Source organism: Somniosus microcephalus, chromosome 7 (genome assembly GCF_052327205.1).
Source record: "Somniosus microcephalus isolate GS21.2 chromosome 7, FLI_Smic_1.0, whole genome shotgun sequence".
In the NCBI taxonomy this organism is placed as follows: domain Eukaryota; kingdom Metazoa; phylum Chordata; class Chondrichthyes; order Squaliformes; family Somniosidae; genus Somniosus; species Somniosus microcephalus.
In genome coordinates, this window is record NC_140993.1 from 208,758,355 (window position 1) to 208,772,068 (window position 13,714).

The 13,714-nt window shown below is 45.4% G+C and overlaps 1 protein-coding gene across 5 annotated transcripts in view; it reads right to left on the minus strand.

Annotated features, from left to right (window-relative positions):
- LOC147115101 (oxidation resistance protein 1-like) overlaps positions 1-13,714 on the minus strand; it is a 1,180,356-nt gene that overhangs the window by 1,039,428 nt on the left and 127,214 nt on the right. For all 5 annotated transcript variants that reach the window (XR_015079050.1, XM_085993383.1, XM_085993379.1 and 2 more), the window contains one exon: positions 7,293-7,384. Coding sequence is in view for 4 of the 5 variants with exons in the window: in XM_085993383.1 (XP_085849509.1) it covers positions 7,293-7,309 (17 nt within the window). In the remaining variant the exon portion in view is untranslated. The remainder of the gene's footprint in view (positions 1-7,292; positions 7,385-13,714) is intronic.

The window sequence follows — 13,714 nt, forward strand, 5'->3', positions numbered from 1 at the left end:
GCCAGTTGATTTCAGAGGTGTGGGTTCCCCTGGGCCAATTATTGAAACTCGCCTCTGCTGCCGTCACTTATCCAGCTTGCTGCCTTGGCTCATTCCACTGGTTTTTGGTCAATGCTGCACCACCTCCAAGCTGTTATCTCCTTGAAGAATGGCCAGCTCCAAGGCAAGGGCCTCCCCGAGGTTCTCGGATGTGGCGCTGGGTATGCTGGTCAAGGGGGCGAGAGCTAGCAGGGAGGTGCTCTTCCCCTCATCTGGGAGGAAGAGACCTCCCAAAGAAACCAAGGCTGTTTGGGTCCAGCTAGTAAGAGATATAAGCTCCAGATCTGTGTGCAGATTGGGAGATTGTTTCTGTTTATTGATGAAATGCCATCCCTGTGGGAATGTATTAAAATTAGGTGATGGCAAACTGTTGCCGTGATGGCATCTGTTATTTCGGCTTAGGCAGCTCCACATTGCGGGCTCCGCAACATTTGCGTGGTCAGAGTGAAAGGAGGCCAGACAGTCATGTCCATTGTCTATCATGTGTTAAGAAGGAGCCAAGCACATGTGCCACAATGGGCAACCTATGCAAATCTGGCCAGGATGACTGCATTCCTTGCACGGCGTGCTTCCATGCACTGGCGCCATCTGCCCTGTGCAGCATCAGGTGGGTGAGCAGGAGGTTGGCGCACCTGCTGCTGTTGCTGCTCCTCATCCTAATAGGAGGTCCATGATGAAAGGAAATAAATGTTTCCCATGCTGCTGACCGATACCTCTGTTGGGGAAGCGCTCAGTCCAAGCGGGGAGAGGGTCTTCCAAGTTGAGAGATAGAAGCTGCAGCACCTCTGGCTTCGGTAGGCCTGCTACAAGTGCTGAAAGACCTTTGGAACAAAAGTTCTGCCACCTGCAATTGCCCTCTGATGAAAGCTCAGTTTTAATGGTGGAGCTGCAGCTGTGAGGAGACCACTCACTTGTCAACCCAATAGGATTACCTGGCGTGGTTTAGGAGGGTTGTGCAACACACTGAAAATGTGGTAAAATAATGAAGGCCTGTCCAAATAGGATTATAGAGGCCCTTAACTACTATTTAAGGGTCTTAACTACCTCTTCCGACTGATGGAGGCGGAACCGAATCGCACCCATCAAATCCGCCTCCAGCAAAATTGCGCAGTGGCGGGTTCCGAACCCGCCCTCAGTTTTTGCCATTTTGTCAACTGTCCCGCCTCCAAAGCTGCCTCCTTGGGGCTGGGAAAATTGCCCATGATTCTAGGCACAATGGGGGCAAAATTGCCAGCCCTGGGGAGGTGGGTATGGAGGCAGGACTGCCGGGAAAAAGCAGTCTTTCAGATGAGCCGTTAAACCGAGGCCCCGTCTGCTCTCTCAGGTGGACGTAAAAGATCCCATGGCACTATTTCGAAGATGAGCAGGGGAGTTATCCCTGGTGTCCTGACCAATATTTATCCCTCAACCAACATCACTAAAACAGATTATCTGGTCATTATCACATTGCTGTTTGTGGGAGCTTGCTGTGTGCAAATTGGCTGCCGCATTTCCTACATTACAACAGTGACTACACTTCAAAAAGTACTTCATTGGCTGTAAAGCGCTTTGGGACCGTCCGGTGGTCGTGAAAGGCGCTATATAAATGCAAGTCTTTCTTCTTTCTTAATGTTTTACATTGCTCGAACCAAGCTCAATGAAAATGTCACCTTCACAACCACTCTGCAGTTCTTTGATGTGACTCTTTGAACCTTTATTATCGCTTCATTCTCCCAGGCACACTGCATCCCATTCTGGAGCAGTCTTACTCACCTCTTGTCATTTCATGCCTTTTCACATTCTGACTAAGATGACTCTTCTATATCATCTACACTTTCATCTCTTTCAGTCTTTTATGTAAATTCTTTACAGGTTATTAAACCCAGTAGTTACCCCTTTGTGATAGTATTTAGCACATCTGAACTCTTGACTTTTATCTGCTGTTCTCCCTTCCCTCTTTGTTTTGATCAGTACTGTAAAGGAATGCTCTTGCCTTCCTATATCTGTGCTGAAGTGTCTCCACCTGAAATGTTTGGGCTAATTTTCTGACTTTGCACTCCCAGCCAGGAGGCTGACACAACAGAAACATAAATCAGAAAATCTGGTGTGCTGAAATGGTCAAAAAATCATGCACTGCCTGCATCCAAATTTCCAATTTGTGTTCCTGGTGGGTGGGCCCTCTTGCGGGAAGTGTAAAGTCATAAAAAGTAGCCCTGTTCATCTGACTTTTCTCTGTTCAGATGCTGACGGATCCACTGTGTATTTCCAGCAGTTTTTAAATTTATACGTCAAAAATCCTGTGTCTATGATTTGAAGACATTAGTTATCGTGGTTTCCAAAACATTTCATCAGTAGCAAGGGAAATATTAGAGACACACATTAAGGAAACACCAGAAACACAGTGCAAATGTGGGTGTGCACCTGCTGTGATTTTCCAACCACTTATTTAAATGACTGGGAAATCAAGCACAGCACACGGACAAATTTCCCATATGGATTCGCACTAGCAGCACCAAGTCAGGAAATTGCCCCTTAGAACTCAAACCATGATTCTGCCATGTCTAAAAATTTATTAACGTATCTTATTGGATGTCATGCCTTGGAATTCAAACCCTCTTTTTCCAGTGACTGTAGATCCTATTGAAGGCAACTGGTTCTTTGATGCAGAAAATAAGCATGCTTTAGGGAAAGTACGTGACTCTTGAGACAGACACATGTTGATTCATGGAATATCTTCAAATCTTTATTCACTTAGTGGTATATTTTATGATTTTAAGATTTTATTGCTTCTTGTGCAGGCACCAAAAGTACCCCGTTCAGATTAAGCTGCTATTTTTAAATGAATGTGGATTTTTTTATTGTGCAAAGTATCCTCGAAATTTTATTTTCTTTCCACTCTGTGTATCCAACACTCCTGAGATCCTTGTCACCACAACTGGAGGGAAAGGAGCTTCCTGTGGGACCAATGTCAGCACCACTCGGAGACAAAATGCATCCTCTGGGCCCGTTGGTTTTTTCCGTTAAGGTTTTCATTAGCATTGCTGCCTTTAACAACCTTCTGCTGGGCTTCAATTAATTTGTAAGATCCAATTTCTCACCCTTATCTTAAGCAAGACACCTGACATAACGTTAGTTCCGTGCAAAACACACAGGCTGTCAATTATATCCAACACCGAAACTAGCCATATATTAAAAGAAAATCCATAAAGCAGACAGCAAGAGAAGGACCACGTGATAATGAATTACTTGAGGTGCACTTTTTTAAATATTAAAAACAAGCTTCCAAAATGACTTCTTGCGTTCAGTTTCCAGAACGAAGTAAAGACAAAATTACAAGCTCATGTTCCCCCCTTGCCTGTGACTGGAGTCAAACTCACATTGTTTGATGGATGAGTTATTCTCCATTTATAGTATCCTTCAGACTGTTCCTGATGAGATCTGAACCAGTTGATTAGTAGAGTTGCAATTGCTGATGACATGCCATTTGCTGAAATGGGTAGAACTGGGATGCAATCACATGGTGCATCTTGAGGAAGTATGTTATGTCACAAATAACATCCTAATTGACTGCGACAAAGGGAATCTATCCCTTCTCCAGCCGTAATGAGAGAATCGCCTGCAACGGCTTCTCTTCCCAGTCCCGCAGTGTCACCTCTGGTGCCTCCCAAGGAACTATCTTTGGCCCCCTCCTATATCTCATCTACATGCTGCCCCTCGGTGACATCATCCGGCAATATAACGTGAGTTTTCACGTGTACGCTGATGACACCCAGCTCTACCTCTCCTCCACCTCTCTCAAACCCTCCACCATCTCTATACTATCAGACTGCTTGTCCAACATCTAGCACTGGATGAGTAGAAATTTCCTCCAATTAAATATCGGGAAGACCGAAGCCATCGTCTTCAGTTCACGCCACAAACTCCATTCCCTTTCCACTGATTCAATCTCACTCCCTGCAACTGTCTAAGGCTGACCAAGTCTGTTTGCAACCTTGCTGTCATATTCGATCACAAATCCAGCTTCCTACCTCATATCCGTTCTATCACTAAGCCCATTTCCACCTTTGTAGTATCGCCTGCCTCTGCCTTTACCTCAACTTATCTGCTGCTGAAACCCTCATCCATGCCTACATCACCTCTAGACTTGATTATTTCAATGCACTCCTGGCCGGCCGGCCTCCCTAGTTCTACCTTCCATAAACTTGAGGTCATCCAAGACTCTTCCACCCGTGTGCTAACCCGCACCAAGTCCCGCTCACCTATCTGCCCTGTGCTCACTGACCTCCATTGGCTCCCAGTTAAGCAATGCCTTGATTTTAAAATTCTCATCCTTATTTTCCAATCCCGCCATAGCCTCGTCCCTCCTTATCTCTGTAATCTCCTCCAGCCCTATAATGCCCCTAGACCTCTGCACTAAGCTCATTCTGGCCATTTGAACATCCCCAATTTTAAATGCTCCACCATTGGTGGCCGTGCCTTCAGTTGCCAAGGCCCTAAGCTCTGGAATTCCCTCCCTAAATCTCTCCGCCTCTCTTTCCTCCTTTAAGACGCTCCTTAAAACCTACCTCTTTGACCAAGCTTTTGGTCACCTGCCCTAACATCTCCTTATGTGGCTTGGTGTCGAATATTGTTTTTTTTTGATAACACTCCTATGAAGTGCCTTGGGACGTTTTATTACATTAAAGGCGCTATATAAGTTGTTGTTGTTGTAGTTATGAGGTACTCGGATTGTTCTGGAGCCACTAATTCATGGCAGTGACTGACAAAGTCTAAAACATTCACATTTATGAAGAGTCAAAATATAGAAAAAAAAGAAACATATTAAGAATAGATTTGAAATTCTTTGACATTAACAAATGGAATAAAAATATTGACGCAAAGTGGCCATGTGGGAAAATCGCTATCAGTGGCTATCTGTGTGATTCGGAGAATTCATCGATTGCTTTTTGCTGAGCTCTCCATCTCGTATTCTAATACAAGCCTTTTATTTTACAACTGTCTCATTATATTCATTTTGTCTACTAGTCATATTTACAATAACACTAAACTATCTCAATACCATTTTCAATTGTAACTATTAAGGCCCTTATTAAATTATGCTAAATAATTTGACACGGATTTCCATTTACATAGTTAAACATTAATACCTCAAATAAGCATTTTTATTGACCAAGAGCTGGCTGTAATGGAAACTGGCACCAAGTCCTTCTGTGTGTGTGTGTGTGTGTGTGTGTGTGTGTGTGTGTGTGTGTGTGTGTGTGTGTGGCTGTGTATACGGATATCTAGTTTCAGAAATGTATCTTTATTCAGGCTTGGCTTTTCTGGAACATCCACTTTAGTAAATGTTCACTCTCTAGATGCTCTGCATGTAGAGTTTGTGTGCATAAGGAGATTTACTTCCCACGGATAAGCTAATTGTATTAGTACCGTAATATATAATGGCATGAAACCTGCCAATGGCAATGTTTTCACCAAGGACGATGTAGAATGTGAAACTGCTGCATAATTATTTTTTTTTAAACCATCTTAGTTAAGTATGTCCCAGGGAGTCCAACAAACCTATTTCTGCCCATCACAATAAAATGTTGTCTTTCTTGAAGTCACTGCTTCTCTTATTTATGGAGACTGTCTGAACTGCGGTGTTAGAATTAGCATGCTGTGTAGAACTGTATAACAGCTGTGGGCAATTAACAGTTACAGAACCAATTGAAAAACTTTTTTTCTGTGAACCTAATGGAAATCAAATCTCTTTTTAAGCTCCACAGGATTTACCTAATGCAAGGCTCGGGGATAAAACATGCAAAAGTGGACACGCCATAAAAATTAAATATCGGAGATCGCCCTTTTAAAATAGCCACGATTAGTCCAAGTGCAGTAACTACCATCACTAAAAATAGCCATTCAAGCATACCCACAGAAATAAAAAGTGAAAGAGAAATTCAAACATGTCTGTCAATCATTCCTCCCGCTCCAGTAGATACTGTGAGTTATACTGATTCTGGTCACTACTTTGATCGACCTGACAACTGTCCCAGGATAACCAGTCCGAATTCAAAAAGCAACAGCCAAGTACTGCAAACTAGCAGAACGTGAGTCAAATTGATTCCTCAATTTTACAGTTAAAATTTCCTGGGCCTCCCGCTCCCGGAAGCTGGACAGATCATCGCCTGCGCCAGCTCCCACATGCATGATTCCCACCCCAAGTTAAAACTGACCCGAGTATCGGTAGGTAATTCCACCATTGGGAGAAACAGAGCCAAGCTTGGTTTGGTCTTTCTATAAATGTGCACATGGTAGTGATCAGGAGCAGGTACCCTGGCCAATTACCTCTCCTCGAACGTGAGGGCACTGAGGCCAACTGTAGAATGTTTATACCATCCAGCTAAGATCGGTTAACTCAGTACAGACCAGAGACTGAACCTGGCATCTTCCTGCTCTATGTGCCTTAATCAACTGAGCTACTGGAAGTTTGTTTGCAGGTTCCTGAAGATGTTGGTTTTAGATCAAATTAAGTTTTCCATAGAGTCCTATTGTGTCCACAGTAGCTTATTTTCTGTATTTGATATTAATGCCAACAATATATTTCTAACAGAAGGAGACGATGTTAATGTGTCAATAAACCCAACTCAGTGCAGGATCGGATGCTCACAAGTCTGGATGTGTTTCTTTGCAAGTACGTAATGCAACGTTTGAGCAGAAGTCGAGAACATGAGAGGCCAGCTGTAGTCATTCTCCACTCCCACTCCTAGTGGACTCCCAGGCAAGACCAAGGAGCCCAAAAAAACGTTATACAAATGATCTAGATGTTGCACGATTGGCCAGGGTCGGGGGTGCCTCTTTGCAGCGGGTGGAAGTCCCACTACACTGAACATGCACCTCAATACTCTGAAGCAGGAAATCCATGTCATTATCTTTTTTTAGATATCATCCAAAGTGAGCTACTAGGTTGGTGTATTTTCAACTCTTGTACTCATTGGCTGACCCACTGGTTAACAATTCTCAAGAAAGTTATCTCCCTATGTTCAAAATGTTGCAAGTAATAGATTGTTAACTTTTTCAACATTTTCCCCTCAGGTGCCCCATGTATTATTACAAAGTAATTGCAGTGTGCACACCTTACCTGATTAAAGCAGGCATGCTTGAAAAGTTGCAGATATTGAAATGGAAAACACAAATAAAAGCCAACACTTGTACTGATTCCCTGTGTGTAACAGTAACTTAGTCAATAATTTCTGTATCTTTACTTCTACACATAAAATGTTTGGTCAACTGACCTTTTGGTGCTGAACATTTTGACAATGTGTTGCTTCTCATGTAAGATTTGGATCTCGTAGACAGGGTAGGTGTGCTGTCCCCTTCAGCTGACCTGATGAAAAAGCAGTTAACAGGTTAGAAACAGTTCAACTACAGCTAGACATAAACTGATGAAATTCAATTTTGGTCATAGAAGCCTAAAGTATAGATTGAGAAAGGTGGTTTAGCCCAACAGCCCCAATCCTTCCATAGATCTTATGCAAGTTACTCGATCAATTGCACTACATCCTATATTTCAGCTCTTATCAGAGCTAAAAGTTCCAAGAAAACAGAGCTCTGAAATTTCTTCCTGATGCTCTGCATCCATCAATGTAACATAATAACCTACTCAGCCAACTCCAGACCCGCCGCATTGCAAAAGTGACATCCCCTCTGACCCCTTGGAATTGGAACCACAGTGTTTCAATGCAAACTGAACACCTGTGTCAGTACTTATCCTTATATTCTTCAATTCATTCCCAAAATAGATATTAACCTAGCCCTTCTCTATAATAAATAATCACAGTCGGATTACTTGTTGTTGCTGCGACAGATATTTGATTTTTGCATGGTGGGGCAAGTTCTAATCTGTACTCTTACAAGAGGCTTGTTAATTTTGTACTTGTGTCCTCTAGTTCAGCCATCACTGCTGAAGTTAAATTATCTGCTTACATAACTAATGTCTCTCATCATTTTAAAGAACTGTATTATATACATCCTCAATATTTGTTCTCCAATGAAAACCAGTTCAGTTCTCTTCTGATAAATGTAGTGCAAGATGGTTTTTTGACACAATGGGGTGGAAATTCTGTGAGGATTGCAGAGGTGGTGGGACAGTCAGCATGCAGTTTGTGTACGCCTGAATAAGGCACATCCATTGAGCTCCAATTTCTGGGTCACAGCTCATTCTATATGCATCGCGAGCTCCCAGTGTGATTTGAGCCTTCTGCTGGGAGCTTGTACAGCTGGGGGAAGGGAGCAGAGTGATAGCTGCAACAATTTAAAGGGGTTACAGACTGCAGCTTTTGAAGGAGCCACATCCATGAAAAACTGGATGGTTTGCAGGTTTGTAGCTGGAACTACTGGTGCACGATGTGTGCCAAAGGAGGGTTGCGCTGTTCGGTGCTCCAGTGCAGAATGCTTGCAGGAAGTGGCAGCCTTCATGACTGCATGGAGGCAGATATCTGAACGGTTTCTGGGCAACATAAAATCTGCAAAATTAAGCCTACCCAACATTTCCCTCTGCCAAGTTGATGGGAAAGAATGCAGATACATAGGCCGAGAAATTGGATTAGGCCCGAAAAAGGGCGGTGTCAAGGGCCTGCGCTATTTGCCTATGCCGGTTGAAAGTGGTGCAGGCAACACGGAAAATTGGTGCTGCCTGCTCATTATAATGATTACAGCGCAGATCTCAGCGTTAAACGCGCTGCTGATTGGCTTAGCACTGGTGGCCCAATGTCAGGTACTGTCTAATGGCAGGAATGTTTGGCCAAGGCTCACTCCACTACTTAAAGGGGAGGTGCTTTGTTGCAGCACCTCATTGTCAGCCAGGCTGAAGATGTTGTGTCGGTACCTTTCTACCTAGGCACAATTTAGGACTCAGAACCCAGAGATTCAAACATGAAGTGCTTTATTGGAAGGAAAGGAAGTTCTGGCAAGTTCCGAACAAAGAGAGCTAAACTTAACAGAGAACACCCAACCATTTATCTCCTGTGACAGCGCCACCACAGGTGGGAGAACACACAATAGAACACACAATACATAACATTTCCTCCCCTCTAAAATGGAAGGCCCACATTATTCCTCAACAGGTAAGTTACTTTCAATGCACTCAACGAACCTAGGGTAGAGGGAGACTGCCTCAAACCCTGACTTTACCCTGGGGTTTATTCTGCCCCAGTCTTGTGGGTAAGTCGCTAAGCCTACAGATCCAAGCGTCTTGGAGGCCGCCGCTCCCTGACAGGATACCGGCGGTCATCGCTGGCTTCCACAGCAGTAGGCATTGACACAGGCCTGGATGGAGAAGGTGCCTGTGTCAGTCGAAAGTCAGGAGTTTGCACAGGTGGAAGTCTCTTTGACTTCCTGTGTTGGAGAAGAGCACTGTGGCAAAGGATGCTGGTTTGCGGTATCATCCGGAAACAGTTCAGGCCAACCAGCCGTTGGAGCCTCTGTGGCTGTCTCTGCTCCTAGCAACAGTTGATCTGTGTGTCTTCTCCAGACGACGTCCTCAGCAGTCTCAACCGTGTAAGACACAGGGCCTGTCTGCGCGATCACTGTAGCAGGAACCCATTTCGGTCCAGTGTTGTAGTTTCGAGCTAGGACGCGCTCTCCAGGGTGAAACGGTCTCTCCTTGGCTCTTTTCTCTCTCTTTTCAACTTGAGCTTGCTGTTGACAATGGACAACCTGTTCTGCCCTTGGAGGTTTGAGTAAGTCAAAACTTGTCCGCAACTGCCTCTTCATCATGAGCGAAGCGGGGGAAGTTTTGGTTGTGGCATGCGGATCGTTCCTGTAGGACAACAGGAAGCTGTTCAGACGTTGGTGGATTGTGCCCTGACCTTGCGATGCCTTCAAGGCGTGCTTCAAAGTTTGCACAAACCTTTCTGCCTGGCCGTTAGTAGAGGGATGATAGGGCGCAGACCTGATGTGTTGGACACCATTCAAATGCAGGAAGGTTGCAAACTCCTGTGATACAAATTGTGGACCGTTGTCACTTACGAGTTGTTCCGGTGAGCCATAACGGCTGAACATCTCACCAAGTTTCTCAATTTCTTTCTCTGCCGTGGTAGACCTCATCACAGCGACCTCCGGCCGCTTGCTACGAGTGTCCACAACCACCATAAACATCTTCTCTTCGAAAGGACCGGCGAAGTCCACATGTACTCGCTGCCACACTTCTGCAGGCCAATCCCAGGGGTGTAGGGTTGCCAGCTGTGGAACATTCCGGACCCTTTGACATGGGGAACATGTTTTGGCTTTCTCCTCAATATTCCCATCGAGACCTGGCCACCAGAAGTAGCTTCTTGCCATTTCCTTCATCCGAACCATCCCACTGTGGCCTGTATGAAGTTGTTGCAGTATAGATTCCCTCAGAGGTGGTGGAATGATGACACGGCATCCCCAAAGAAGACAACCTGCCTGGACGGAGAGCTCATTTCTTTTTGAAACGTAAGGTTTCAAACTAGGAGAATCTCCTATAGCTCTCCCTCGAATGACATCGTCCATTACCTCAGACAGGGCTTGATCGTTGCGGGTGTACCTTCGCACCTGAACTGCAGTGACAGGTGCTCCCTCCACTTGTCTAAAGTAGAAGATGTCTATCTGACGAGGCTCTGGGGGAGTAACAGGCAAGGGTAGCCTTGAGACTGTCTGCGTTGCCGTGCAAGTCTGATTTGCGATATTTGATGTCGTATGTGTGTCCTGACAACAGTAAAGCCCACCTTTGCATCCTGCTTGCAGCGAGAGACGGAATTCCGGTGTGGGGCCCGAAGATTGAAGTCAATGGACGGTGGTCCGTCAGGAGTGTGAACCTTCTCCCAAACAGGTACTGATGAAATTTTCGAATTCCAAAAACGATTCCCAAGGCCTCGCGCTCGATCTGCGCATAGTTACTCTCGGCCTTGTTCAAGGTGCGTGATGCGAAGGCGATAGGTTTCTCTTCACCCGAAGGCATGATGTGGGATATGACTGCTCCCACACCATATGGTGATGCATCACATGCTAGCTGCACGAATAGCTTTGGGTCGAAGTGTGTCAGGACCTCCGATTTCAGCAATGCTTTCTTTGCTTGGGCGAAAGCTTCGTTGCACATTTCAGTCCATTCCCATATTTTGCCTTGACATAGCAACTGATGTAACGGCTTCAGCAATGTTGCTAAGTCTGGAATAAACTTCCCATAGTAGTTAAGTAGCCCCAGAAATGAACGTAACTGGCTCACATTCTGGGGTGCTGGGGCCTCCACGATCGCCTTGACCTTTGACGGCGCCTTATGCAGGCCAGTAGCGTCAATCACATGCCCCAGGTACTCAACTGAAGACTGAAAGAATTCACATTTGTCTTTACGAACTCTGAGTCCGTACTCTTTCAGTCGTTGTAGTGTCGCATCCAAGTTCAGAAGATGATCCTCCTCATTTGTCCCAGTGACAAGGATGTCGTCCAGGTAGCACTGGACTCCTGGCAGTCCACTCAAAATCTGATCCATTGCCCTTTGGAATAGAGCAGGGGCCGACGTAATTCCAAACGGAAGGTGGCAGTACCTGTATAGCCCCTTGTGTGTCACAATTGTCAGCAGCTCCTTTGATTTGTCATTGACATGCATTTCACAGAAATCACAGAATCACAGAAACCCCACAGTGCAGATAGAGGCCATTTCGGCACATCGAGCCTGCACCGACACATAACCCACCCGATCCCTGTAACCCCTACACCAACACATATCCCACCCTATCCCCATAACCCCATGTATTTAATCCCCCTAACACTAAGGGTCAATTTATCATAGCCAATCAACCTAACCCGCACATCTTTGGACTGTGGGAGGAAACCGGAGCACCCGGAGGAAACCCACGCAAACACGGGGAGAATGTGCAAACTCCACACAGACAGTCACCCGAGGCCGGATTCGAACCCGGGTCCCTGGCGCTGTGAGGCAACAGTGCTAACCACTATGCCACCGTGCTGCATTTGTAGATAAGCCTGGCATAAGTCTATTTTGCTGAACTTTTGTCCTCCGGCCAGGCCCGTAAAAAGATCAATGAGGGGAAGAGGGTACTGTTCCGCAGACAGCACCGGGTTAATAGTCACTTTAAAATCCCTGCAGATTCGAACAGATCCATCCTTTTTCAGGACAGGAACAGTGGGTGTGGCCCATTTGCTCACGCTCACAGGCTCCAGGACTCCATTCTCGACTAAGGCCTCCAAGTTAACCTCAACTTTTGGCCTAATTGCATAGGGTCCAGGTTGGGCTTTGTGAAACTTCGGCTTGCTGTCAGGTTTAATGTCCAGTCTCACGCTGATCTTTTTCATGCTCCCAAGTTCCCCATTGAAGAGTTCTGCATGTTTGTTTAACACTGCAGTCAGGCCTGACTCCCCTTTTGACATCATGCGGATTGCAGGCCTGTCCAGCGTGATTTTCTCTAGCCACGCACGTCCCAGTAGCGATGGGTAATTTCCCTTTACCACATATAGTGGCAGTTTTGCAGTCTGTCCGTTCAATTTAACTGTCACCTCAATGACGCCTCTCATGGCCACAGGTTCGCCGGTATACGTCTTTAGCACAATGTTTGTTGGCTGAAGGGTAAGATACTTTAGCATTTTGTTGTCAACAGTGTCTGAAACAAGGGACACAGCCGCGCCTGTGTCCACCTCCATCCGCACTGATTGTCCCTCCACCAGTGGTGACACCCAGTAGCCATTTAAATCACCTGCAACCGTCAGTATGTGCACCTCTTCCTCCTCAGAGGTGTCGTTCCCCTCTGTTTTGCTTGTTCCATCATACTGCACTGAATGAACACTCTTTTTCCTCTCTTGTCCAAATACAGACATTTTGCTTCCATGCTTCCCAGCTCTGTCTGTTCTTTTTTTTTACCTCTACAGGCGCGTTCAATGTGACCCTTTTTGCCACAATTTCGGCATTCCAGCTCCGTACACCAGCAGTCATTAGCGTGATGGCCCGTTTTCCCACAACGGTAACATGTGCCGTTCCGCGCACCTTTAGGCTCAGACGACACCTTGTGAACTCTCCCTGTTGAACTCAACTGGTGAGCCTCCTTTTCCGCCATCTCCATGGAGACACTAACTTCAATGGTCTTTTCAAGAGTAAGGTTGTCCTTAGTAAGAAGGCGCTTCTGTGTGGCTGCATTTTGCAGACCACACACAAGTCTGTCTCTAATGGTGTCATTCAGCACCTCCTTGAACTGGCAGTGTTCCGACAACCTTTTTAAAGCAGCAATAAACATCGTCACTGATTCCCCCTCCTCTTGATTCCGTTTATGAAATCTAAATCTCTCAGCAATAACCAGAGGTTTTGGTTAAAAATGTGCCCCAAGAATTTCCACTAGTTGCTTATATGTTTTAGTTCCTGGCTTATCTGGTTGCACGAGGCTGCGAAGTAAATTGTATGTCTTCGGCCCGATTACACTCAAAAAGGTAGGCACGACCTTTTCATTTGCCACCGCATTCGCCAATACAAAATAGTCAAAACGTTCTGTATAAGCGCTTCATTGCTCCACATTTTCATCAAAATCACCGATGTTTCCTAATATAGTAGCCATCTCACGTTTCAAATTAAATTTTCTGTTTACTCACTGCACCCGTAACGTACGAAGATTCGTCCGCTCCTCGTTGCCACTTGTTGTGTCGGTACCTTTCTACCTAGACACAATTTAGGACTCAGAACTCAGAGATT